The 27,806-nt window shown below is 40.7% G+C and overlaps 3 protein-coding genes across 7 annotated transcripts in view; 1 reads left to right on the top strand and 2 right to left on the bottom strand.

Annotated features, from left to right (window-relative positions):
* tmem266 (transmembrane protein 266) overlaps positions 1–20,736 on the bottom strand; it is a 37,254-nt gene extending 16,518 nt beyond the window's left edge. Inside the window, exons 1-5 of one of the 3 annotated variants that reach the window (XM_086027147.1) lie at positions 19,248–20,736; positions 17,548–18,877; positions 16,897–17,434; positions 14,529–14,635; positions 8,569–8,757 (exon numbers count right to left, since the gene is read on the bottom strand). In XM_086027147.1, coding sequence (XP_085883273.1) covers positions 8,569–8,757; positions 14,529–14,542 — 203 coding nt within the window. In that variant the 5' untranslated portion in view covers positions 14,543–14,635; positions 16,897–17,434; positions 17,548–18,877; positions 19,248–20,736. Of the gene's footprint in view, positions 1–8,568; positions 8,758–14,528; positions 14,636–16,896; positions 17,492–17,547 lie in introns of those variants that run through there. The other 2 variants (XM_086027149.1, XM_086027148.1) reach the window with 2 other exon arrangements.
* On the top strand, positions 17,599–24,610 carry nrg4 (neuregulin 4). 2 transcript variants are annotated; one of them, XM_086027155.1, is made up of 6 exons: positions 17,599–19,976; positions 20,277–20,327; positions 20,402–20,495; positions 20,573–20,725; positions 20,810–20,916; positions 23,361–24,610. In XM_086027155.1, the coding sequence occupies exons 2-5, from the start codon at positions 20,318–20,320 to the stop codon at positions 20,877–20,879; spliced, it is 327 nt and encodes a 108-aa protein (XP_085883281.1). In that variant the 5' UTR covers positions 17,599–19,976; positions 20,277–20,317; the 3' UTR covers positions 20,880–20,916; positions 23,361–24,610. The 2 variants fall into 2 exon arrangements, with proteins under 2 accessions (XP_085883281.1, XP_085883279.1); XM_086027153.1 differs by lacking the exon at positions 23,361–24,610 and having other exon boundaries at positions 17,601–19,976; positions 20,810–22,402.
* On the bottom strand, positions 22,257–27,780 carry lactb (lactamase, beta). 2 transcript variants are annotated; one of them, XM_086027151.1, is made up of 6 exons: positions 27,262–27,780; positions 27,103–27,169; positions 25,523–25,713; positions 25,287–25,446; positions 24,874–25,039; positions 22,257–23,844 (listed from the first exon to the last, which is right to left on the bottom strand). In XM_086027151.1, the coding sequence occupies exons 1-6, from the start codon at positions 27,616–27,618 to the stop codon at positions 23,319–23,321; spliced, it is 1,467 nt and encodes a 488-aa protein (XP_085883277.1). In that variant the 5' UTR covers positions 27,619–27,780; the 3' UTR covers positions 22,257–23,318. The 2 variants fall into 2 exon arrangements, with proteins under 2 accessions (XP_085883277.1, XP_085883276.1); XM_086027150.1 differs by having other exon boundaries at positions 25,128–25,446; positions 27,262–27,770.
* Between the last annotated feature and the right edge of the window lie 26 nt (positions 27,781–27,806).

A 27,806-nucleotide genomic window follows, 5' to 3' on the forward strand; every position in this document is an offset into this window, starting at 1 on the left:
CTTCACAAAGTAATTATACACCACAAAAAGCACTTCAGTAATAGTTCAATTAATATTCCTATGACAGTGTCAATCAAAATGAAATTGTATTTTTCTCTCATTTGGGTCACGGGTGAGATGGAGCCTATCCCAGCCGATTTGAGGCAATCGGGCATCCCAAAGTGGTCGCCAGCACACAAATGAAACAATTAACAATTCATGCTCACATTCACTCTTATCATGGACAATTTAGAGTCTTGAATTAACTTGACATGCATGTTTTTGTAATTGGGATTAAGATGGAGTACCTGAAGAAAACTCGCACGACCTTTGAGCCGAAGCACAGGTTTTACATTGGGAGAAATATCACAGAACACCACCAAATAAAAATGTCAAGTGGATTCACAGGTTTGAAATGGAAATGAAAGTACTAAATATAGACATTATTTTATTTATTAGATTTACTAAGCCTACTAATTCCTTTGCTTATGCTGTACCCACTTCTGGGGTTAGAATTTATACATTATAGCAACTGTCCAGTCAGAGTTGCTGGGGTCACCAACCTTTTTGACACTGAAAGCTGCTTCTTTGGTACTGACGAAAGCGAAGGGCTACCAGTTTCATACAGACTTCTGAAAGAACAAATATGCACAAATGACCTTTAATTCTATCTATTTTTATGAATAATTAATGATATTTTTCTATGGGAAGACAATGATAATGTTAATGAATTCTCAGTAACTATCAACACTGTATTTTCAATGGTCACTCAAATTTCCTGGGAAATCACAATGTCCCATCAGTGGTGAGCTATATTTAGAACAAGCCCGCGGGCTACTCATGTGGTCCTTGGGAGCAACCTGGTGCCCTTGGGCACCATGTCGGTGACCTCTGGAGTAGAGCCCCTTCTGCCATCTGGTAGAATAGCATTCACTTGTTTCTGCCTGTCACTATATGTCGCCGGCTTAGACAAACGATACATTATTTGTAGTAAATCATTTTTGGACCAATCAGGATCAGGTCAACTTGGAAGAAATTGGACCGCAGTGATGCCTACCAAAACAACTGGTCAACAGAGTATTTTAATCAGAGATGGCTAACGTATTTTTTTGTTACTGATTTCAAAAATGTCTTTGACTAGAAAAAAAAAACGAGGGTAGATTCAGCCTGTGTGAAAAATAAAAATCATCTAGAAAAGTTGACTTGCGTCTTTAATAAATTAAAAAAAGTAAAAAAAAAATTGCTGTACAAGCCACAGCTTTATAGTGCCATGGGGCCGTGCTTCCTCCACTGAGGACTGACATGGCAGCGGGGACACAAAGCACTGGTCTTTGCCAGAGAAATGGGCCACAGATTCTGTGCAAATGAAGATGGATCGGGCTCCATGTGTGTAGCAGCAGACAAGCTGTCCTTGATAAATAGGTTTTCACCAGGACACTCTATCGCTCCTCGCTCTCAGCCTAAAAAGCAATCTCGCACTTTGCATGTCTGTGAATATTAACAAACCCTCGAACCCGGCACTCTCAAATGTCATCTATTGTGTCGCACATGGGACCAAGCGGGAGGGACAGCTTGATGAAGAGGATTGTTCCTCTGAGTGTTTGCGATAGAGTCGCGGTGTGTGTGTGTGTGTGTGTGGCCGGGGGGAGGGTGGGTGTCGTCTTAGAAGAGCGACATCTTTACTCTCTTTGCGGGCATGTACTACCAACAGCAGCAGGTACTACGTATCATGGTGCTTGGGACAAAAAAAAAAACCTGCAGCCATGATTCACACTACTATCTGGTTTGACCATTACTATTGGCTGCGGCGTTCATGAATGTCAACATGAGCAAAGTGTTTAATAAATGCAAGGTGAGAGGTTGTTTCGATGGTGGTTTGATGGCTGAGGAGGAATTACATTACTACATTTTGTGGCGAGGTAGTGTGTTGGCCAAGGGAAACCATTATATTTGATACAGCTGGAGCACAGATGGAGCTGTGCTGAAAAAAGCTCGATGTTTATCACTTCAATGTAGTGATGTGAAAATGAAGCTTCAAATTTGCTTCATGAACCAGTTGTTGTATTTGTTTGACTCCTCTAGATGGCACTGTTGGTTCAAATAAAAGATATATATATATATATATATATATATATATATATATATATATATATATATATATATATATATATATATATATATATATATATATATATATATATATATATATATATATATATATCTAGATGGCACTGTTGGTTCAAATAAAAGATATGTATATATATATATATATATATTTTTTTTTTTTTCAGTCCAATGTTGAACAGAGGATGCCATCTAGAGCAGTCAAAAATACAACAACTGGTTCATGAAGCGAATTTGAAGCTTCATTTTCCCATCACTACTTTAATGCATAATACTGCCACCTACAGGACTGCAATGATTTGGATTATTCAGCTTTCACATAAGTCAATGTCAGTATAGTTTGTTTTTTTGGTTAAAATGATCTAATTCATAATTTTGTATGGAGAAGCCATTAGCTGATCAATTTTATTATTGTTATTTTAATTATGGCTAATGACTAACTTTGGGCAAAAGGCAGGGTACACCCACAAATAGTCACCAGCCAATTGCAGGGCACATGTAGACAACCATTAACACTCACATTGATACCAATGGACGATTTAGAGTATACAATGAACCTGACATGTTTTTTGGAACGCAGGAAACCACAGTACCTACAGAAAACCTACGTGTACACGGGTAGAACAAATGACCTTCACGCAGAAAGGCCGCGGACGAGAGAAGTGAGGCAGCCATGCTAACTGCGACTTTAACGTGCTGCCAGCGTGTCATTTGACTTTTTTCCTTCCCTAATCCCATATCAGTGTCCAACATTCATCAAATGCAACCCCTGGTAGTGATGTGAATGAAAAAACAAACATGGATGAAAGTTGTTTGCTCCGATCCTGCATCCTTCCTTTTATCCCCTCTACCCTCACTCTCTCCTCCAGTCAAAGTGGCAGTTTGACCCATATGAACCATCTGTCATTGCTGTGTGCCTCACACCTCTCAGTCTGACCCCTGGAGATCAACGGCATATGCTGCTCTTGCTGCTGCTGCTGCTGCTGCTGCTGCTGCTGCGGGCAGCCAGCTGAGATGTGGATGAAGAATCAAGACAAGCGCTGGCACAGGGAGAAGCTTCGACAGAAGTCCGAAGCTTCACCAAGACTGGAGGTCACGACAACCAGTCCGGATAAATAGAGGCAGTGTATTCCCTCCTCTCTCAAAGCATTGGTCCTCAAAGGAATGTCCATTTCCATGAGATGCAAATCAAAAAAAGTAAGGCTGACTCATATACATAGTGGTCTATGACAGAGATTTAAAAATTGTGATAATATGTTGCGTGCAACACATTTGCCCACATGTGTTGTGTTTGTTATGGTCTAATGAAACCAAGGTTGAACTTTTTGGCCATTATTCCAACAGGTACGCTTGGTGCCAACACAACACTGCTCATCACACACACACATACACCCCCACACGCACGCACACACACCAACACGCGCACAAAAAAACAATTACACTTTGGGGAGGGAATTATGAACAGCTCCAAATTCTGTTAGCACAAAAACCTTAATGTGCCTGTTAGAAAGGGAGAAAAAAAGTGTCCAGAAAAGCCTACTAGAACGTCTGAAATGACTATGGGGGTTGATCAGAGCAACTTGAAATGGTAGCAGACGTGCGCTGACTCCCGTTTAACATGAGTTTGAAAGTGATTGGTTCGTTCAGACCGCAGCCAAATCGCAGTTATAAGAGGTTGTGTTCACTTATGCAACCACATTATTTCATTTGTTTATCTGAAGTCCCTTCTCAAGAAAGATGATTCCCCCCCCCCCAAATACAAATGTACAGGTTATAGATAACAATAATGGTGGGGAAAGTTAAACATTTTGAAATCACTTAAGTTGGCCTCATTTCTTTCACCACAAACATTTGAACGAGGACGTGTAAACTTTACAACCGCTGCACATATGCACGCTCTCCAAATGCTATTACGACATGAAACTAATCTAAAATAGATCAGCTATGACCCCTATCAAGGCAGTGCTACGTTGTCACGATCAGGGTGTTACGATTATGCAGTCTTTATGCAGTCTTCGCCTTCATCAAGACATTAATGATTTGAGTGTGGTGTGAAATCACATCTCCGACCACCATGCAGGAGAGGGTGCATCCAAATTCTATTAATAACACCACCCAGCTCACCACTGCTCAGAATCTGCAAGTACCGCTCGTGCCCCATGTGGTCCGCAAGAACATCCACCTCCCACATCTTCGCCCACGTCTCCTGATGAAGAGCTCTGCGAAGCTGCCGCGCAAGACTAAAATGCGCTTATGTGTGCTCTCGCACTCTTTTCCAAGTGCAGCCCGATACAAAAGCAAACATCAAATATTGAAGGCTCAACCCCCAAATAATGAGACATTCGGCAACATATGAGGGTTTCATTTTGAAGAATTTCCCCTTACGTCACCAAAGCAAAACTACATCGAGCGTCCTTCTCTTTAGCTAATGGTTTAATTGCAACCGCAGGACCCAATCAGATCCGGGAAAATTGACTTTACAAGGTGTTGGAGCATGTCCGGAATGTAAATGACAGCAGAAAACATTCTGTGATGGAAATCCCAGCACCTCCTGTAACTGTAAGCGTTATTGTACTTGCATTGTGTGAAGAAAGTGCCTGCGTCATTCCTATGATGCAATGCATGCGTCAGCCTGCCGCGACCGGTGACGTTCTTTTTCCACTCAGCGTGCATGTGATGGTGCGCAATACTGCAATGACAGGTTTGACTTTGACCTAGTAATCACAAATGCCAATCTAAAAAACGCTCACAGGAAATACCTCACCAGTGACAGGGTTCTCCCCTGCTCAACCTGGAGGCACAGTTAGCTTCTAAACTTAAACGATCGATTGACCATAAGGTGCATAAGTACGTATACCGTTGTAAGAGTTCTGCACGGTTCTTTATTTTTTAGCAATTTGTTTTAGGATAGCCACGTCAGGTAATTGAAGCAACAAAGTGGCTAATAAAAGAGTACTGGATGTCAGAGAATGCTGAAAAGGTTCAACAGGAATTTGCTGAAATCTATCTTGGATTCAAAAGATTGTTAAGAGAGTGTATCGAATTCTTCAACCCATTTTGGACCTACTGTTCGATTAGCCACTTTCGTTGGTTGTTGGTAAAATCTCCTGGCCCGGTTGTGTGAAAATTAATATAAAAGTATAAATTATTAAGGAAGTGAAATAATAAAGAAGTAGGTCTTACAACTGTATTCTGCAAACAGCTCATTGCATCATCCCCTTCCACTCTTGCCAAATATACTGTGCGTCTATTCCTGATCGTAGGTGTTCAAATGCCAGGTTATGACATAAAAAAAAAAGGGGAGACCAAGATAGTTGTACATAATAGAACATCTGAACTTATTTCCCCAATTGTTTTACATGTTATAAGTCAAATTAATGGTTGAAAAAGTTTTGAAATGATTAACCTTGGTCATATATTTTTTATATCGCAAAACTTTGCATTCGAACAGGGGTGTGTAGACTTTTTATACCCACTGTAGCAGCATGAGTACAGTTGCAAATAGAAGTTCTATGTACTGTAACTTATGGACAGTTTACTACTTTGTAGACTTTGTAGAGCTAAATCTTGTCACGTTTTACAATCGAAACTTGTGTCTTGAGCAGTGATTCCATACCACCGCCGTAGCACACCTGAAGATCTTTCATGACTGCATCACAGGGGCAAATTGCTGCTTGCCGCCATACAGCACTCTCAAGGCACCTGTATATCATATATCTTGAAGTGATATTTTGGTTCGCCTGTGAGATGTTTCCAATGTAAAATATCCGCCATGCTTCATTAAAAGTTGGGAAACTGATCTTGAATACGCGATAGTGATGAAACAAGTAGAGAACAATTAGTTGGACCTCTGACTGAACTGCATTGATAGAAGCTAAAAGAATAAAAGAACAGAAAGCACAGAGAAGTACAGTAGGTACACAGGTAGACTTGTAAAGGCCAACCAGATTTCCCGCTCGGTAGGGTGTTTACTATTTGTGGGATTACAATGACTAAAAATGATGGAGTGGGTCAAGATCCATCTGTCCCTGCTCACTGAGCTGCCAGCATCCGATCGGACCATCCCAGACTGAGTTGGACATTCTCGGCCAACACAACAAGGCTAGCAATGTGAAATGGCGGATTCGGTTATTTGCCAAAGATACCAAAAAGGGTGGTGAGTCACGCTTCCTGACAGGAGCACCATGGACACTTGCTCCAAGGGGGTGGTGCCCCAGGACAGGCCTGTCGTGGACCGAGCCGACAGCATGGCAATAATTGTGATAACTTAGAAAACACAAACCTGATCTCAAGGACAGAAAATGTAGTGCATTGAGAATAGAAACCTTGCTGAGTGAAAATGGAACCACCACATTAGCAAGCAAAATGGCTATCAGATAAATTGACGCAAATTCAGGACTCCAACATGAAATGTGACGGTAAGGATGCAATATAACGAGTCATGGAGAGCACGACGGCAGGATAGATTATAGCCAATCCCATCTCATTAAGGTTCTAGCACATTCAGGCAACAACAGGCCACAATATTACTCGAATTTTCAGAATTGGGGTGGCAACATCAGTCATTGTGTGATTACGTTTGGGGCTTTTGAGCATACAAATTAGTGAGAGCGGGATCTGATTATAATGATTAATCTTGCTCATTTACCGTTCCTGTGTGATCTCTGATCCGACAGTGGAAAAAAAAAATCAAAGTGTAGCTCAGAACCAACTCTTGAGCGGTGTGCTATGACATTTCTCTATATTTTGTGTTTTGAGGATTTTAACCGAGGATTTTTTTTTGGTAACTGCTAGTAGAGATGTGTCAATGGATAAGTCGATTGGACCTTTGAGTGCACCTATTCCGACCGTGGGCTTCTGTTTTGCAGTTCCGTGACCACCATCTGAGTGGGGGCGAAAATTTGATAAAATGGGGCCCAAGAATATTCTAAAGAACAGCCTTTTTTTCACAGTCGCAAATGTTTACTAACAGTTTTATATTGGACTAAAAGGTTCCACAATAGTTGTGCCAATAATGAATTGCAAATGAATTTATTATTTATGAATGATTGTGTTATTGTATATTCATGGCTTTAATAAAAACTTTGTTGAAAGACATTGTCATTGTTGATAATTCCACCCTGTAGGTCAATTAATAAATGACCAAACCAGCTGTGTGAAATATTTCCATGTTTTTATGTTAATTTACAGACCTGAAAGGGATGAATAGCATTCATGTTTTTCAAACATAATTGCTATTATTTACCCATTTGAATAAATTTGGTATGAAATTGTGATGATACTAAACACTGAACACACGTTTTACTTGACAAATCTCATTTCATTCTTATTCATAAAAGAATTTTTAAAAAAAATCATGGAATATGCGACAAATAAGGCATTATAAAACTAAGTATTGTTAAATATTTACATAATTAACACTTTGCAGTATCAACGAATGTCCCTCACAGGAATTCTCTCACAGTCCATGTCTGAACAATCCACTCATAATTGAAATTATCTAAATGCTTAAGCTCACGTAAAAAAAAAAAAAGTAAACATACCTGTACTGGTGACAAAAAGTACTTTTTTGCTCTTGGCAATACGTTTTTGGACACGCAAAACGTGCTTTTGCATAGCAATTATTACATGTCACTTACAGTGGATTTATTTGCAGGGAAATACACACATAACAACGTTTCTCACAAGATTCTTCGTCACTTGATAGCATTTCATCTGCCGAAGAGCCCACTATCTTGCATGTCTGTGTTTTTATTGTATTTTCTTATTGTTGTACTGTTAACACAGCGCTTCTCATTGGTCAAGACAGATATCGCCGTTGCATCTCTGATTGGCTATTATAAAACAAAATACAATATTATACATTAATGTGCAGAATTACAGCCTGTGAAAATCTACGGTAGTAAAGTTAAGCTTTATTCCAATATTTTAATAACGGTTTCACTCTCACCCATTTACTGAGTTATCAAACAACATGATAAATCCACTGGGCCCACGGACTAATTTTTGCCATTTTAAGCCCGATATTTAAGAGTCCTTTCTTTGATTAAAACTATTATTCAGATTTTTATATTGAATGTATTAAAAAATCTTTCCAATTAAAATATAAATAAAACAATGAATATACTGTGGTAGATGCGTTTTCAATTCCTGTATTTCTGTTATCTTGTGCACATAGTATTTTGACAGTAAAGCTATTTTGACTATGGTTTGGTATTGTGGTCGTGTTGTTTTTTGTTTACATGATTTAATCAATTTCTTTTTGGGCGTATCTGTCAGTAAGAGACAAGAGACAACAAGTGTACTCGTCGTGCGGTTCTATTTGACAAAACCATTTTTTTGCGGTTAGCTTTGGCAACGCAACAATGATGACAAAAAGTGTTTGATAATACAAAAATCAAACCATTTACTGACTGCAGTGCATCAAACATGTGCAGCGAGCAAAAGAGATTTTTCGAGACATACCCCTCTCTGTTGTCCTCTTCATCCGGGTTTGAGATGAGTTGAGATCCAGCCAGAGACACATCCAGGGCGGCCAGAGGCAAGTCTCTGTATGTGAAGCTAACCAGCTGAACTGGGGCCACGCACTGGTTTTCCTCCTCCACCTGCTGGGAGATCACCTCCAGCTCGGAGGATGCAGCTTGTGGAGGGGCCCTGTCATACAAGAGCACACCAAGAGCAGAGTTAGAGTCCCTGTCACAGAGTCTGGAGTTCAGCGCTGTAAATGTGGTCATATAGCAGCATTGTGTCTCGGCGAACATTCCGGACAGTTAAATGCGATTTCTCTCTTCAGGTCCTCATTAAACAAGGAAGCCTAGTTTTACTACTAAAACCACACCACTGGATTTTGGTGTTTGCAAATAAAAATGTGTAGGCTGGCATGATGTCTAATTCTGATGAAGGAAATTGCAAACTCCTCAGACAGTGTGCTCGGATCCCGAACCTCCATTATTATTTGTATGCTACTCAATATTAAAGCATATTAAGCATTTTTTAAAAATGAAATACAGTAACGTCCCAGACCACCCCTGCAATAAGTGAAATACCTGATTTAGAAATATCTAAATACTCCCGAGGCATGTTTTATAGAATCTAAAATACTTATAATTAAAGGTCTTTAAAATACATTTTCAAATAAACACATTAAAAATGTATATTGAGAAAAAGCAAGAGCAACGGATAAGGCAAAAATATTGTACAATGATACAATGTACCAATCACTCTACGTATTTAAAAAAAAAAAAAAAACATTACAAATTAAATGAACCTACAGCTGTCGCTTTGTGTATGTGCAAAAACAGGATTATGATTCAACATTCAATAATCTTCAGCAAAGCAAATACTAAACTGACCTTGATAATAGGCCTACTTCCTGTTTTCACATTTCTTCTTTCAAATTGACACAGTTAAAACAGTATGGCACCACTAGTGGTCGGTAGTGTAATGACAACCCAAAAAGCAGAAGGCAGAACAAAAGTGTGTTACAACCGGACAAAAAAATTTTGAAAGTGCGAGACTGCGAACCCGGAACCAGCGATGGGGGGGGGGGGGGGGGGTGTTACTGCACACCGAAGCCATGATGCTTATAAGGTCTTTATACTCTTCGTCTTCCAATAATTGTGTCCGGAAAGGAAGTTGTTAAAGAAGATTGAGTTTCTGAAGAATTCTTTTTGTTTTGTCTACATTTTCTGTACAGTAGCCTGTTGCGAAATGTACATGCATCCACGGATGCTCAATGTAAACAAAGGTCGAAACTGACATGCAATTCCCACATCAAAATATCAGTATTGTTTAATTACAACAAAATTTCAACCTATAGCATACCCCTACATATCCTTGTATACCATAAGATGTAAGAAAAGCCTTTCTTGCCCATCGTTGTTGTTATTTCTCATGACATTTGATGAAACACAAGCAGTCTTTGCACACCACATGTTCTTTGTAAGTCAGCTGTCATTTTATCTGCCAAGGAGGTCTTGAAATTGAAATAAACAGGGTGGGTTGTGACGGGACAAGCTGAGCCAATGGGGAACAAGGAGAAGTCACCCTACAACAGGGGTCTCACGTGGCTTGGCGGCGGTCCCAGTGTAGCCTGTGTTGAGATGTGAATAACTCCGGTGATCAACAGCCGGGCAAAGGCATTGATTACAAGGCAAAGACGCTGGCTCGGTGTATTGTACACTTTCTGCGTTGGCTGAGCAGACCCACCTTCCTGTTAAATGTTAATGTAAGCAGGCCTAGAAAGAAAAATAGGTTTTTCCACTTTGCTTGACCTGATTCTTGATGAGAAGTGCTTTCATGGACTCCTTTGAAAGGTTACTTTGACTAGAACGACAGCACATAGACCCACAATGCACAATGCTGTTTGACTTTGCAACACATGTAGTTGTGTGTTCTACAGAGTCTTGACGGATCAATACAGTAACACACACAGTATCTTGCATGCACTTGGCACCTCAAGCCACCGGCAACCAGCACACTAATCAGTCATGACAGACAAACTATTTAGTGCATCAAAACCACATTTCCGGCCAATCAGAGAGCGGGCCAGCAGCCATTATGACCAGAGCCCAGTAGAGTGGCTGCTTGCCATCCTGCATGGCGAGACAACTTCACATCTCAACACTTGGCTTCCCTTTAACGGTGCAGGCGAGGACATTCAACAAACTGGATGTGATAACGGTAAGCGCAGGGACAGAGTCCAAAAAGATGCAGAAACAATTTAGTATGTGTGCATTACTTTTATTAGGTTTCAAATCATGCAACTTGATTTGTGTTTCGAGTGTAATTGTGTAGCGCTGCCCGTGATTAGCTATTAAGAGCGACTCATAAATCTCTATGCAGGATGTCGAATATGTGGAAGACCGCACATGGACACGCGCTTGGCGTAAAAACTGGCGCACCTTCATTTAGTGTGCCGGGGCAAGTTTAGTTGACCACGTTTGGGAATTAGGCAAACCGCGCCGACCAAGGGTGTTGTCTATTCCACGCCCCCAGGCGGACCTGACAATTTGGTGACAGAAAGTAGACGACACGTTAAACCAGGTTGTGGCACAGGTGGTGTGACGCCATTTTGGTGGATTTCATCCAGGGGCAGGCAGACAGATTTTGCCCTCCGCTGATATGTGTGGCGGATGTCAGCGTATTTCATTCATAAACATGACAGTGTGCATCAAACCACTTTAATCGTTGTAGAAATCAATTGAATGCATTATCATCTTTATATTTTTTTAAAAGCACCCTCCTGACCACAGCACAAAAGGGGTCTGTGCGTGTGCGTGTGAAGGGGGCGGCGAGGGTTTGTCACACACAGGCACGTGATCGGGGTTGGTATGCAGTCTTCATTTGCCAACTTTACATCATCCGCAAGGTAAAGTCATCTTGCATTTTCTTATAAACATACTTTGCGTGCGTTGATCTGCATGGGCTCGATTGAGTGGGTCCATAATGCTTCCGCCATTTAAACCGCGCGCCTCAGATACGCTGAATTTAAAGGGATTGAGAGGAGCCGCGTTGATTGGCCGGAAACAAGTCCATGTTCACGGCTATGTTCACTCACACAACGGCGCAAACACTTATTTCTAACTGCGTCAGTCAACAAAAATACTCAAAGAGAGACAAGTCCACCAGTTAGACTGCACTTTTCGCAAGTCTTGCACTGTAAGTTTAAAGTTTATAAGTTTACCTCACCCAATTGAACGTGTGTTTCCAGTGGCCTCAATTCGGTTTGTTTGTTTATTTAGAGGATAGTCGGCCCCAGTTATTCGCAGGGCATCGGCACTCGGGCCAGCCCGCGAATAGTGAAAATCCATGTATAATTGACACCTATTGAAATGCTTGCTGAGGGAGAGTCCCAAAGCCCCCAAAATCTTCATAAAACGCTGATAAACATTTGACTGTTGACTGTATTTGCAACCTCCCTCTTTTTTGTTTTATAATAATTTTTATTTTATTTGATATCAGCCTGTATTACTTATATACAGGGGTGCCTTTAGGTGTTAAAATGAAATCTTGGTGAGAATCTACAAATATCATAAAAAAAAAGATATATATTAAGTTAAATTTCAACAATCTACACTACTGTATGTGTGTAGCCGCAACCATGTTTGGTCGATCCTATTTGGCAGCAATTAAAATTGCTGAAACACGGACAATTTTTGGTTAACAGTTTGCTGTGTTCATGTATGATCATTTCATGTTTTCATTCTTATTAAGATGAAGGACGAATTTTGTTTGTGAATGAAACATTAATATTCTATTCCTATTCTTAGTGCTTGTGTTTTGCCCATCAAGATTGCCCTTTATTGAAGTCATCCACTTATTGATTTCAACACGTGACAAATGTTTGCGCCTTGGCAGACGTCTGCACTCTCTGAGTGCTCCTGTTTAAACTTTTACTTTTCACTTTCGATTCGAAGAGACCGTCAGTGTCATTGTTACTGAGTGCTAAGAGTCGCCGTATTTCCAGCCAGCTGTCTGGAAGTCCGCCACTTTGCCCAATAAGTTTGTATCCAGACACTTGGCTGCTGCTTGAAGCGCAGCAATTCAGTGTCTTGATATCATCAGCAAACCAAGACAAATGTGCCAAATCAATTACACAGGAACAGGCCACACTCCCCAGCAGTAGCTCAGACACAAGCACCTGACACCAAGTGCATTATTTGCAGGATCACAGCATTGTCGCCCTGACCTGTACTCCCTGCACAATTTATTGTTGACCAAGGAACAATGGCACTGTAGTGTATTTTTCTCCATAGACTGACATGAAAAACGAGTTTTACCCTGAAAACGGGTCAACAGCAGCTGCGAGACGGTGGATAACTAGTCTGGACATGGACACGTAAAGAAAATGTTATTATTGGTTTATTATTTGGTTTTCAATCCATCGCCATCTAAAATCACAATGCTTGGACAAAATAAATGAAATGGGAAAATCCACTCGCCAGACATAATTTGACAAAAGCCGCTAGAAGGATTGCATCAAAAATTCAGACTTTAGAATACAATGCATAGTTTTTAATGACACTGTTAGAGAGGGATTAGTTTAACTTGTTTATTATTTGTAAAATGGCTTTTTGAATTCTAATATTTTGACATGTATCTGTTTCCACACATAATTAATGGTCATTTAAGCAAATTTGCTGTTTCAGAAGTGTGCCCATAACTGGTACAGCTTTGCGTTATCGGTATCCAAGAAGTAGCTTTCAGTTTCAAAACAATTGGTACAATCATGTCATAACATTGCCTTCACCATATGTGACACATGACGTGGTAGGCTTCAGGTTGTGAGCTGTTCCTTTCATTCTCCACAACCATCTCTTTCCATCATTCTGGCACAAGTTGACCTTGGTTTCTTAAGTACAAAGGACCTGATTCCTTTGGAGGCTGTTTGGGTGTTTTTTGGAAAAAGTCTTGGAACGTTACCATTTCACCTTGACGTAAAACAGATTTACATTCAAGAATCTCACGTGGCATACATTTGAATCCATCAAAATGGAGGTACTCTGCAGTATAGTATTTCCAAAATGGTGAAACCTCTTACAACCCTGATAACATCTTATAAACAAATGCTTTATTCTAAAATATGTTGTTAGGTAAGGTAGGTGAGTTAGATATTCCATCGATGAAAAGGGAAATTCTGCAAAGTACATAAGGCAAAATCATAAAAAAAAAAAAAACGCTGCCATCACCCAAATACGTCTTAACCTAACTGCCACAAAAAAAAAACAACAAAAAAAAAAACCTTTCACGCCACAACAGGGATGCTACACTGCGAGGGGCATCCTGTCAAAGAGAATCAGAGTTAAAATAACTCCAAAAACCTTTGTCAGCATTAAGAGTTTCCCATCTGTCGCCTCACTTACCGGCTGTGGGCTTGCCTGAATCACACTCATAACCAGTCATCACCTTCCCGCTATTATCTACTTAAGGATGATTGGCCGCAGTACTGACGTTGCGCTGCCAATTGTTCTAAGCACCCTGCGCCTTTAACCAGAGAACACGGCTGACTGAACCCATTTTGGATTCGCCTCCCCGCCCACCCCTCAACTCCGTTCCACTCAACACCGCCTCCCCCTCCCCTCTACCTTCTCTAAGCACCAAGCACGGCTGTCATCAGAATGCAGGGCTTGTCTGCAGGACCACACGCACATGGAGTAATTATTAATAAGAGAAGATGACAAGTGAGCATCCCTCATGAATGCTAAGAGGTGCCAGCAGACAGGAGATGACTGATTTGTTGTAGTGGAGAATGAGGGCCAACTCCCCCTTGTTCACGGGCCCTCACGGGAGAATATGCGGGTCCCATTGAGCTAATCGTGACCCGCCAAGATTGAGGTGCCCTTTTGCACGAGACGGCGTGTTCATCAATAGCGATTCGGGATTTCACAGCCTCTCGGAATAAGAGATGCGTCGGGGGTACTTACTGGTGGTTGCTCATGTTGAAAGGCTTCCGAGGGACGTTCGCACTAAATCAGGCCAGGTGTAAAATGATAGTCACGGCAACGGTGACCTGGCTCGGCTCCTTTCGCACCTTTGGGAAATACAGGCAACAATGTACATTACGTGTGGTGACGAACAGCATAAAATACACTACATGTCCAAATGTCCAAAATAAACTCACACACATTTGCATGATTACCAAAGTTTTTGATTTGAACCCTTTGCATTTGCTTCTAGGTGGCGGCGCCGCCATCTCACCTCTGCCTCTGCCTATGCTCTGTTTAACTATTTTCCCAGGGAGCACTAAACTGTAATGGATTTTAAATCTCCCTTAATATACGCTGCGCTCTGTGAATCTGTGGGGCTGAGGAACACCACACCTCTTGCATAGCAAGTACCGAGGGACGCTAGCTAGCTCCTTGTGCTGCGGGACAGAAGGCCATTGAAGTCAGTTAAGTGACAAGCCGTTTTAAATGGAAGAGTCTGGAAAATCGCACACATTGCAAAGTGGATCTGATGAGTAGATGCATAATTGGTGTGGTGTTGACATGGAGGATTGTGCCAATACCTAGATTTTCAAAATGTCATGTATTATTCTAGCTATATCGGGGCATCACGCCGCTCTAGTGGATTGCACGTCTGCCTCGCAATTCTGAGGTTTGGGTTTCGAATCTCGACATGCTTGAGTGGGTTTTGTCCAGCTACTGTGATTTATTCACACATTCCCAATATATGTATGTTAGATTCTTTGAACTGGACTCTAAATTGTGAGAATGTGAGTGTGGTTGGCTTTTTGTCCATACCACCGATCATCAAATTTGGTAGCCCCCAAGGACCGCATAAGTAGCAGGGGGCCTGTATTAAAAAAAAAAAAAAAAAGAAGCTCACCAGTGTGATGTATCAAATTTTTTTTGGGTTCCATTAAAAAAAAGCACAATTACTAAGGAGCCACATCTATTTTTTGATGACTGTTCATTTTTAAATCACATCTGCAATGATTTAAATTAAGAAATTACAGCATAAAAAAAAAAATGACTGTAACTAAAAAGTGCATATTGTAGCACATGATCAAACCATTGCGTTTGTGGAAAACAGTCCTGATCTCAACCTGACTCAGCATTTATTAATTTGGGTGTGTACAACCATGTTCTTTAACTTGCAATGATTTGTGGTTGAGAAGTGGAATGCTGACCATGTAACATGATGAAGACGTGCCAGGCTGTTGTGGTTATTTATGGTTCTTCTACATGCTACCGACAGTTTGTTAAAAGAAGAAGTTGTTAATCTGCCAATGCTTTCCCCCCCATGCCTTGTTACCGATCAGACTACAATCCATCAAAGAACAACAAACAAGAATCAACAGCAACTCAAGAATAAGCTATTTAGCAAGATTTGGCACCTTTCACACCGGTTCTGCTGCTCATTCCACAAATGCATGTTTATGGGTTATTTTTAACCCAGCAGTTTTAAGGGTGCACAAAATGTGTAGAAAGTCAGTCTAAATAACATTTCATTGTCAGTGCTATTGCTTGGAGCCTATCACAGGTGACTTTGGGCGAATTAGTAATACAGTAGAAAAACAAGCATTTACGCGAACATTTTTAACAATGGACAATTTAGAGTCCTCAATTGACCTAACATGCACATTTGTTGAATGTGGGAGGAAGCCAAAGTACCTGAAGAAAAAACATGTAAGCACAGTGAGAACGTGAAAACTCCACACAGGAAGGCCTGGAGCTGAGGTTCCAACCCCAAAACTCCGAACTTTGGGGCAGACGTATTAAACACTAGGACACCATGTTGCCAGATGTCTAACCATAATACAGCCTAAACATGATGTTTCAAAATGCATCTAAAATGAGCTAAACTGGAATATTATATTTAAATTGGATTGAGTTAGTATTAATAGTTGCATTCCCTAACGATAAACCAGTTTTGTTTTGTTTTGTTTTTAGATGAGAAATGCCTAATTTTGTTGCACTGCACTTGCAGACATATGTGCATACAATTAATCCTCAAGGTGATTCACTGGGTTGGTTGGGATTATTATTCAAAACAGAAAACAGAAAACAACTTTCTCCTTTTTCATCTGTGGTTTCCATTCATTCCTAGAAGTGCTCCATCATGGTGATGGTTGTCTAAAGGCTACAATGTATTCACCATCTCGTTTACAGCCTTGGTCTATTTCTGCACAGGCTTTTGCACAGGTTCATCCTCATCAAGATGCATTTGCAATCATGTCAAGCGAGGCCGACATAAATTGTGCTCGGAGGCCCCTCGGTGGGATTCTTCTTCATCACGATTCAACCAACACAAGGAAGGAATAAAGGAAGCAAACAAATGCACACTAACCTCCTGCGTTGCTTTGCTCTACATAGTGGAAAGTGTGGTCGTGACTCATTTGCCCTCGCAGTGACGACGGGCACATCTCCCTCCTCGCCGATGATGAAGATCACAATGAGAAGAGCTCGGATCTAGGCTTGAGTGGACTGACAAATCCGCCGAGCACCAGCGTCGCCTTTCCGGGGACACAGCGCGACAAATAGACCTCCTCCTCCGGCGCGAGGGGAGCATGCTTCGGCAGCGGGCGACGCCGTCACCGAGTCCGGGGAGACGGTCCCATCGTGGGAGGGTGGCTCGTGAAGGTTTTTTTTTTTTTTGGTGGGGTGTGTGTGTGTGTGTGTGTGTGTGTGTGTGTGTGTGTGTGTGGGTGTGTGTGTGCGTGCGTTCGTGCGTGCGTGTGTGTGGGGGCGGGGGGGTTCCACCCCCTCCCTGCGATCACACCGGGGGCTCCATGTGGACCAAAAGGCTCACAAACGGGAGCTGTCCAAATGCTGAAGTCCAGCGAGTGACGACGTCGACGAGGAAAGAAGGTCGTGGCAGCGTAAATCTAAAATAATAATAATTGAAAAAAATATATATGTATATAATTTTTTTAATCAATTATAAAATCATACAAATGATCTGCGTTAGCGATTAGAAGCCACAGTAAACATTACTTACATTTCTGTGGAAGCGTCGCGGTGGTGGTGGTGGGTGGGTGGGGAGACAGGGGTGGGGGGGACAACACTCTGGCTTCTTTTCACTTCCTTCAGCCTCCTCGCGATAACAACACACGCGCGGCAAAGCGGAAAAATGGCCAAAAAAAAGGGCAAATCCAGCATTGTATTTCTAGTGACTATTTTATTTCATTTTAATTTAAATTTTTTTCCTTAGCTCAGTCCAGATTCTCCAAAAATGTTTAAAAATTGTCTGCAACATTTCACAACAATGAGGCGCAATTAAATAAATGAAGAAATAGGAGAGAGCCACCCGAGCAAAAAGTGTTACACGTTAGCTTGTTACATGCTAGCAACATTAGAGATTCTTAGATATGCTTCAAAAAATAAATAATGAAAAAAATCAAACCACCTGTAAATCAAAATATAGCAAAATAGAAAATGTCATTGAATACAGATTTGAAACAAAATAAAAATGAGTCCTAGTTTGTACTAATTAAGGATTTTTTGACACTTTCTAAATCGTAAATTGCCCCAATTTGACTTGAAGAAATCAATACATACATTTAGGAATGACTATTTCATGATAGAAAAATGCCCAGACCTTTTGGTTATTAGTTGAGCACCCAAACAACCCAGCCCCACACCCCCCATAGTCGCCGTTTGTATGGGGAATGTACGCCCTCAGTGGTACATTTATACGTTTCTGATTTTTCTGAGATGACTTATCTCATTCCTGACCACGCCAGGAGTAAATACAGTGCAGTACATATAAGCTCGGGTTGAATCCATAATATCATCTGAGCGTAGTTATCAACAATCTGTTTTGTGGTTTGGTCAAGTGACATTCTGCATAAAGTCAATATTAGTCATTATCAGGGGATAATGAATATCGTTTGCCTGTGAATATTGTTCATATTATCTGTCTACATGTATTGCTGCAGCAGAGGTCCAATAACTATCCAATCCTCCAAATCATACTGGCACCCTGTCTGTTGTTCAACATCTGCTAAACAGGAAGTAGCCTACTAACAAACAAACTAAGTTATATACAAAGCTCTATGTACTGTTTTCACCTTTATTAATAGTCCAGCCTTGGTGACGGTCTGTGCTCTACTTGGTGGCATAGTTCTGTTGTATACGATCATTATGGCATTGCTAATACAGCAAATCTAACGGTGGCCTAAGCCATCTTCACAGTACTGTAAATACTTTTAGTAGTTTTCTACAATATGCAGATTATTAACAAATTACTATAGATGATTTGACTGTGATATCTCAGAAGAACTTTGAGACAGGTTATATATCAGGATTCAGGAATAATTTCAAAGTTCCTGCAAAGAGAGAAAAAAAGACTTCTAAATTTGACACGCCACACGCCCCTCCAAATCTAAATGATGAAATGTAGTTAAGTATTTAAAATGGGGCTTTAAATTCATGAAAAATTATGCTATTCTCCCTCCTCTCAAACACTGTGGGCATGTCCACTTAATGCGCTAAAACCACACACTCCTCAAGTGTCAATCAAGAACCACAACTACAATGTGCAATTTCGACCCACGTTGAGATCTTGAACACTGTTGTAAAACTACAATTCATTAAAACACATTTAAAAAAGTTTTAAAAAAACAACGTAAATATAAATTCATACACGATTTCACTCTCATCAAAAGAATGTAATGTGATACTGCGTAGGAAACTTACCCCCTCGCTTTTCAAGTGAAACTAAACCACAACCCAGTGACACCATTTGTAGTTGGCACATAACTATTAAATTATAGAGGAAGGAGAGATGCATTTAACACAACCATGTTTTCCCGAATGGAGCCTCTGCCAAGCCGGCAGTGCGACACACACAGTTTCACATTAAGAAATCTGCAAAACAATGAGGGAAAACTTGCCAGTTGATGAGTCAACTAACGGTCCTGAGCACAAGGCACGAATAACTTCTTTGAAGGAAGAAGTCCACAGCACCTTGACTCGAGTTCCCACGATTCCATTCATGCCTTCTCTACATGCCAACCATTCATTTGAGTCTCACCACGCAGACAAGCGCAAGTGCTGCCTCACCCATCCTAAGCCTGTGACTACAGGGCAAAGAGTCTCCTTTCGGTTGGTATGTGAACATGTGATCACACAGGGGTCATCATCATCATCATCATCATCATCATCATCGATCACAGTTGATGGCCGCAGGCTGCTGCGACTCCACTGCCGACCTGCTGACAGACAAACTGACGAATGGGCCTACAGCGAGCTGGTATCGCCATTTTCAGATGCAATGTGGACAAACTGCATTCGCAACATATTTTTCAGAGGCAGGAGCACGCCCACATGACACCTGTCCTTAAAGGTCTAGGTGAAAGCAACGCAGTACTATGAGTCACATTGGGAAGTCACTGTAGCTACCAAAAGTTGGGATTTCACAGGCAGGTAAGGACACCTGTTAGATATTCCTTAACCAGTCTTTTTTTTTAAAATCATATATCGCTGGTATTTCTTTGTGCAAGCAAATAACAAAAACCTATAAAGAAAAAGCTAGTGAGTTGTTTTCGTAAGGCTACTATCACATTGGATACAACTTGAGTTGTTGTAGCTGACAAATCGCTCATTTCATTTTGGAAGGTGTTCCACAGAGATCATTTGTCAGCCTCCATGTAATCCGCTTTCTCCCTTAATTCACCCGTACTTTCTATTGTAAATATGACCTTATTTTGTTTTCTATTGATTTAGGTAACAAAAAAAAAAAGAAAGAAAAAAGATCCACCTTCCAGATGATGGCAGGTAAAAATATAAGTTATTAAAAAAAAATTTTTTTTTTAAATCCCCTTTTCATACATGTTGCTTTGCCCGTACAGAACATGGAGTGCCATGTGACGGGCAGGATGCTGCTTATTGTATGAACGGGGGCACGTGCTATAAACTTGCCTCAATGGAAACACTTTCCTGCGTGTAAGTCATGAAAACACACACAATGTTGATGCAGTAGCATGTTTTGACTGTGTACTGAGAGACTCTGTTACGTTTAGGTGCAATGACCACTACAAAGGCAGTCGATGCGAGCAGTTCCAACTGCTCATCCAGTCCTCCGACAAGCAGCAGGCAGGTTTAATTGTGGCGCTGGTCCTTGTTGCACTCCTCATCTTAGTGGTCTTTGCTGTTATTGTCTACTTTACATATAAGTAAGTACATGAATAATGAGGGAAGGAATTGAAAACGGCATTATAAAGTGTATGTTCTAAACTCTTGATGTACCTTGTGTCCAGGATGCTGAAAGCCAAGCAACAGAGGAAACAGAGTCACACAGAGTACTGGAAAGTAAAACCAAGAGTATGACGAATGAACGTTGATGTACTCTCGCAACACCCACATGGTGAGATATTTTTGAATGCCGTACGAGGTTCGGATAATGGATGGATGGATGGGTTATTGTGGAATTAGGGCTGAACGATTTTTAAAAAAATAATCTAATTGAGGGTTTTCTGTCCTCAGTATTGCAATTATTTTTTCAAGGTTCCGTTCCAATGTATTAGCACAAGCATTGAGGTAATTTGCATTACAATAAACAATATCAGATTTATTATACATAAATGTTTTGGTCTTATAGGTTAGGCTTAGGCTAAAATAAAGGCTAATGAACCACAAATTAATTTGAAAGTCAGTTCATCTATGGTACTTCAATTAGAGTTGTTAACTTACTCAACGTTGTGATTTGCAGTCTTTTAAGTGTTCACTACAACGACTTCACAAAATCCTGCTAAACAAGTGCGGGGTAAACATAAGTCATTGAGTCAACAATAACGCAAACAAATCTGTGACTTCATCACTTTAACTTTTCATGTTTCATGAAACAATGATACTTAAACATGTGGACTGCACTTCTTAACCCTTGTCTAGATAAATACATACATTGCATATATACATATATATATATTTATATACATATATACGTGTGTGTGTGTATATATATATATATATATATATATATACATATACACACACACACGTATATATGTATATAAATATATATATAAATAAAATAAAGCCTACCGACTGACCAAAATTTTGCATTTGCACCCCCCCAAAAAAATTCTGCCTTTGCGATTTGAAAATTGCATTCAACTACATTACCTTTTCAATTTGAATTTGATTAATTGCTCAGCCCTACTGAAAACCACATCAAGAGAAGAAGAGCTGTCTAGGAGCAGCTCTTAGCGCATGTGGAAATGAGTTGGAACTAGTTTGGTTCTATAGTGGATCCATAATGGTCGAACACGTTGCACTCAACTTTAAGTTTGATGGGGAGTCTGTTCTCATAAGGACTAAATGCAGCTTTCTGATGTACATTCCGTTCTTTTATTTCATTGTTTGAAGAATTTGCCATATTGTACTGAGTAGCCAGCGATGCATATCCTGCTTTCCCACGTTGTCCCATCCATATTTCTCCCACTGTGGCGCCGCATCACTATGCCCCTCTGTGGCGACATTAGCCCCACCCCACAACAAATAAGAATACACAAAAGTATAACTAGAACACGTGGATTAGATGCTATGTCCTGCATGATGACAGACAGCTGGATTTTAGTACGCCTTTGGAAGCACATTTTTTTCCTGAAATTGTTGGTTGAATTCTTAAATGTCTACCTGACTTTTGAGCTTTTACTGGACTAAAAATATATCACATTTCAATCTATGGGCTTTGACTAAGAGTACTGAAGTTACAAAACTTTATTGTACATGTCAAAACATACAATGTACATTTTCAACCTGCTGCATGTGTGCTGCTGAATGAAAATAACTTTCGTGTCAGTTGACGGTTAAATGGCTGTGATTCTGTAAATACAAGCAATTTGAAATAATGTGGCTATTGTGTGATTTTTGGAGTCAGGCAAAACATTGTATAAGCACACTTGTGTGACACTATTACACAAAATGAATTGATACTATAAAAACGTGTACAGCAATTTAAGACACGCTGAAAATCGCCAAAGTATAGCACAACTAGCAATTTACTTTCTACATAACACTTTTTCTGTTTTTGGTATTAACTGAATACTTCTCTTACATCGATGCTGGCATTTCTAGTTGTGAGCACCATCTAGTGGACTGAAATGGAAACATTTTTCATGTTTCCTCAAAACTAAACACTTCAAACAATATTATAAAATTCTACATATTTTCCCAGCCCACTTAATACTAAAAAGACAACTTTGGACGTCATAATTATTTGCTCAAATTAAAAAAGGCAACAACTGATTCAATCCAACCAGTTTCCAGAGAGCATAAAAAGCTGGTTGGGCTGCATTTTTGTGGGTGGCCAGCATGTTTTGGTGGCGTGTCCTCTTTGAATCTATGATGTAGTGTACCAGCTTCATCTCTTGATTGGGAATAATAAACGTTTACAAAATGTGAAATCTAAAGCAAAGGTCATTCACACTCATTAGGGAAGGGATATTTGAAAAATCTTCGAATAATTAAATGTCAAGTAAAGGCTAGGCTTAAGACAATTAAATATAGAGTAGGTACACATATATTTTGATCATGGTTGCTTTTCATTGTACATTAAGAAATATTGGTTCTATAAGGCCCAAATTCACAATTACATTGACTTTGGCTTGTCATATTCTCATATTAAAAACTGTGAGGTATCTCTGTCTAGTGCAAGGATTTTGTCAAAATGTCATATAAAAATACATCTGTAAAGACTTCCATTTTCAACAACACACTCTCAAAGCCATATAAAAACTCAAAGCAGTCACGTTTTCTGGACACAACTTACGCGCTTTTGGCTTTGTCAAACTCGTGTGCAATTTTCAGGGCTGTGCCGTTGAGTCCCACAGACTGCATGTTGGTGATAATGCTGACCACCACCCCCTGCGGGAGGACTTTCTGTCCCCGCTGCTGCTGCTCGATCTCCTCGCTGGGCAACACCAACAGGACACTGCTGGCCCCCACAGCGCCTCCTGTGTGCGACACGTAGTGCCTGCGCTTCCTGCACTGCCCGCATTTCTGCTCCTTCTCCACCACCAGCCAGCCTTGGCCATACCGTCCGTCCTTGTCCCAGCTGGCCTCTGTTTTGTCCGCCGCCGTCCACAGTTCCACAGCAGTTTGTGGTTTGAGGAAGCCGGGCAGCAGCCCTTCAGTGTCCTTTACGTGGGCCATCTGGTAGCTGTAGAGTAGAACGTTACCAAAGAGCAGCAGGTCTCCCACCGTGGAAAGGAAGCCGCCGCCCGCCCACTTGTACGAGTTGTCCACGTACGGGCAGTTCACCACCCGTCCTCGCTTGTTCAGACGATAATATCTGTGGAGGACAACCATTCTGTAGTACACGCATGCCTGTTTTGATTGAAACCTTCAAAAATCAAGTGAGAGAATTTTGATATGCAAGGAAAGAAGCTTAAATGTAAAGATGGGCGAGTACCGATACCAGTTACCGTATCGGGCCCATATCGGGCCTGATTTCAAGGTATTGAGTAACCACAAAGTATGTCCATACCAGTCACAGATGCTAGTCACTGGCACCTTTTTGTGGCCGAAACACATGGCTGACTGAACGTTTCTTCTAAATGAACTGCATCCATGTCAATCCTCTCAAATGCCCATTAAGATACAATTTCTGTATGTATGTTTAGAAGTTTTACATTAATGCTTAGAGTGGATTATTAATGTGTTGCTGACAAAATTTTTACTTTTATTTGCCAACTCAATTTTGGGGGCATGATGACTTTCTCCATTATGGTATTTTATGCATGTACTCAATTTACACGTTTAGGACTACGTGCTTTCCTCGACTAAGCAAAAGAGAATGTTTATATTATTTTTTCTGTGAATGGTTGTATATTTATCTTTAAATCGATATAACATTTTCTTCTCATTCTTATTAACCTATTTAGAATAGGTTAAAAAAAAATTGATCAATATCGATATGAAATACTTACATTGTGATGAATTTTTCAGCTTATAGCCCAGCTCTATTTTCCAACTTCATCGTGTCATGCTTAACAGTTAACAATTGAATCTGAATTATTTTGCACTTAGATTTTGAACAAAGACCAACCAAACCCTGACTGAATATTTAACTGAGAGACTATCCGAACGCTTTTGTCCATTTAGTACAGGGATGGGCAACACATCCTGATGAGCGGCCCCTCGATGATTCATTTTTGAACATTCTAAAATGCTTCCTCTACCACATTTTAAGTTTCAAGTTGTAAAAACACCATTGATCACTAGATGGCAGACATCACATAATTTTGCTTTGACCCGTTCAACTCCACTAGAGAAGAAGAGTATTAACAAGTTGATGTCGTGCACCCTGGAATTTGATTACCTGGAGCGGTGGTAAATGATGGGCTCATTCTGATCTGGCACAGTATTGAGCATTCCAAGTTCCCGGAAGAGGTTGGTCATGACATCCAGGAAGCGCTGGCCAGCAGCCTGCTCGATGACAGCACTGAGGAGAGTGTAGGCATGCGTGGAGTACAAGAATGTTGTGCCTGCAGGACGAGGAAGTGGAGTGAAGTGTTAAATGAACTACAACTTGCATATTTATGAAGCAATCAGCAAGCACTGCATGTGTTTGACCTGGTTTAAAAATGAGCGGGTCATCCTTAAAGAGGTCCAACGCCTGAGTGACACTTTCAAAATTGTCCGTCAAGTAGTATTCTTCGTGCTCAAACTCTTTTTTCTTCTTGCCCTGGGAAGCTTCTTTGTGTTGGAAATTCTGCTCTTTAGTGGGCTCACATTTATTTTCACACAAACTCTTATCCTCCTTTTTCTCCGTCACTGATGGCTTCAAAAGTCGCTTGGCTTTCTCCTTGTCCTCGATCACTTTATTTGCGTCTCTCTCGTAATGCCGTATACCGCTGAGGTGGGAGAGAATCATGCGAGGTGTTATTGTGACCTATAAAGAGAGCAAAAGATCACGTGCATGCGGTTTGGATTGCAGAAGATGAAAAATGGATTTGTGTGTAACTTACATTCTGTCCATCAAACTGTTTTTGAGGAAACTCTGGTACATATATCTGGACGGGCGCATCAAGATCGAGTTTCCCTTCCTCACAGAGGCGCGCGGCAGCCGCAGACGTGAACGACTTACTGATGCTAGCGATTCGCATCACAGTTTCCGGGCCACACGGTACACGATTCTCCAAATCGGCACAACCCACCCCTGAATTCCATCAATATTGGACACAGTAAAATGGGAAACAAAACAGACAAATGTCAAATGTAGGGCCTGAACGATATGGATTTTTTTGAGGCCGATTTTCATATTTGGTAGAGTAAAATTCCAATAAATTAATAGGCCGATTAATTAAAAATATATAATGAATAAAACAACCTCTTTTTTGGTCTCTTAATGCTTACAAGTAACGTTCTGTTGGACCTCAGCATCTAATGCAGCGGACAATCTAAAAAGCTTAATCTCAGTGTAAAAAAACAAACAAACAAAAAAAAAACAACTTATCATTTCTTAATGTCAGAAAACTCATCAATCGTCACCAAATATATGTGGACATCTCTAAGTCATGCATTCCTCAACCTTGGAATGGATCAGAACGATTGTGACAATATTTTGGGGTTTTATGTACGTTAAGCCTTTTCCTCTCCATAAACACTCACTATGCAGACAAAGCTTGACAATGCTTAATGCCAGAAAGATCCGATTAATCATAGGCAAAATTAATGTAGATAACCGTAGATATGCCCACTTCAATCTCAGAAATTAGGAGAACGATCGCCCAAATTTAGGATTTTATGGACATTAAGAGTTTTCCTCATTAAGCGAAATTGAAGCTGCTTCTTACATTTGCAGTGGTTGAAGTGTGCATCAGTAAAGTTGTCCACATATATTTTAATGGAGTTTGGGCACCGTTTTCTGACATCAAGCTTTTTCTATGGAGAAGTAAACACTTAAAATCGTAAAAATTCAAAATATTGCGGCGACTGCTTTAATATTTTGAGAAGTTGAAGAGTATGACATGAGTAGAGATGTGCACATTTTGGTGACAGTCGGTTGTAGTTTTCAATTTTTTTTTTTTTCAAATTAAAAGCTTAATATTCAAAGAATCCAAAGAATTGCGGTGACTGTTCAAACCCAAGGGTTGCCCAAACTTTTAATTGGAGGGATGCATACAGAACAATCAAATCATTGTCTGACTTTTACACGCTAAAACTGACCAGAAAAGCAATGATGTATTGTAGTTACTAAATCTAAAGTTTAACACTTGTTAAAGATGACAAGGCAAACAGTTTGGGATTTTTCATAATTTTGGGGTGGCCCACGGCCCTGTATAGATCCACCGCTGCCCTGAGCAGATGACCACATTCAGAAGCAAAGTAAAAGTAATTCGTAATAGGATGACAACTTTTAAGGCAGTGTTTACTTCAGGATGTTGGTTCATCTAGAATGTTTTATGCACACAAATCAGACTTTGACACAGAGTCGGAAAGCATTTTTTTTTTCTGAAACTGAAATAACGTAATTCATGAGTGCTCATGAATTTTGGTGACGATCGATCACGAGTTTTGGACGTTAACTTGCACGACATGCACGAACCTTCACACCACACAGGAACTCCATCTACCGACACCCCCAGCACCAGTCCGGGAGCTCCGACCTCAGTCTAGCAAGAGAAGACCCACATAAACCGACATAGTTGCAGCAGGAGAGCTACACTGGTGGAACCTGTTCACGTCCACATTCCTGTCTGCATACCTGCATCTGCTCCACCAGGATTCGGCTCGCTTTGATAGCAGCATTGTATCGATGATTCTGTGTCAATGTCGCTGTATTATCACATGACCCTTTGTCTGCCCCCGCGTGATATTTCAGTCCAAAGACCAGGGCAAGTCCCACGCCAGTCCCGCAAACCCACACCAAGAAAACGCCTTTATAGTTTTTTGAAAAAGGTGTGGTGGAGCCGCTCACGTAGCATCGTCTTTGGTTAAAAACACTCCGCTGGCCGGACGGCCTAGCTCGCCTGGCGGCTTGTGAGATCCACTGAGTGGACTCACGCATGGGCAAAAGCGTAGATTTGACACATAAACTATGAGACACCAACAAGCGGTACATTTTAAAGTTATAAAGCGTCTGTTTGTTAGTAAACACTCCTGCTTCGGTGGGACGCAAAACGTTATGGAACTCACAGTCGCTTACTGCGGTCAAGCCAGCCTCCACTCAAAAAAATGAAGTCAAACCAGTCGCCCCTAATTTCCTTTATATCAGGAATTACGGTAATAGGAAAGCCCCCTTCAGAATAA

The sequence above is a fragment of the Filicampus tigris genome, chromosome 4, assembly GCF_054856515.1.
Source record: "Filicampus tigris isolate MCC_2025a chromosome 4, RoL_Ftig_1.0, whole genome shotgun sequence".
Classification (NCBI taxonomy): Eukaryota; Metazoa; Chordata; class Actinopteri; order Syngnathiformes; family Syngnathidae; genus Filicampus; species Filicampus tigris.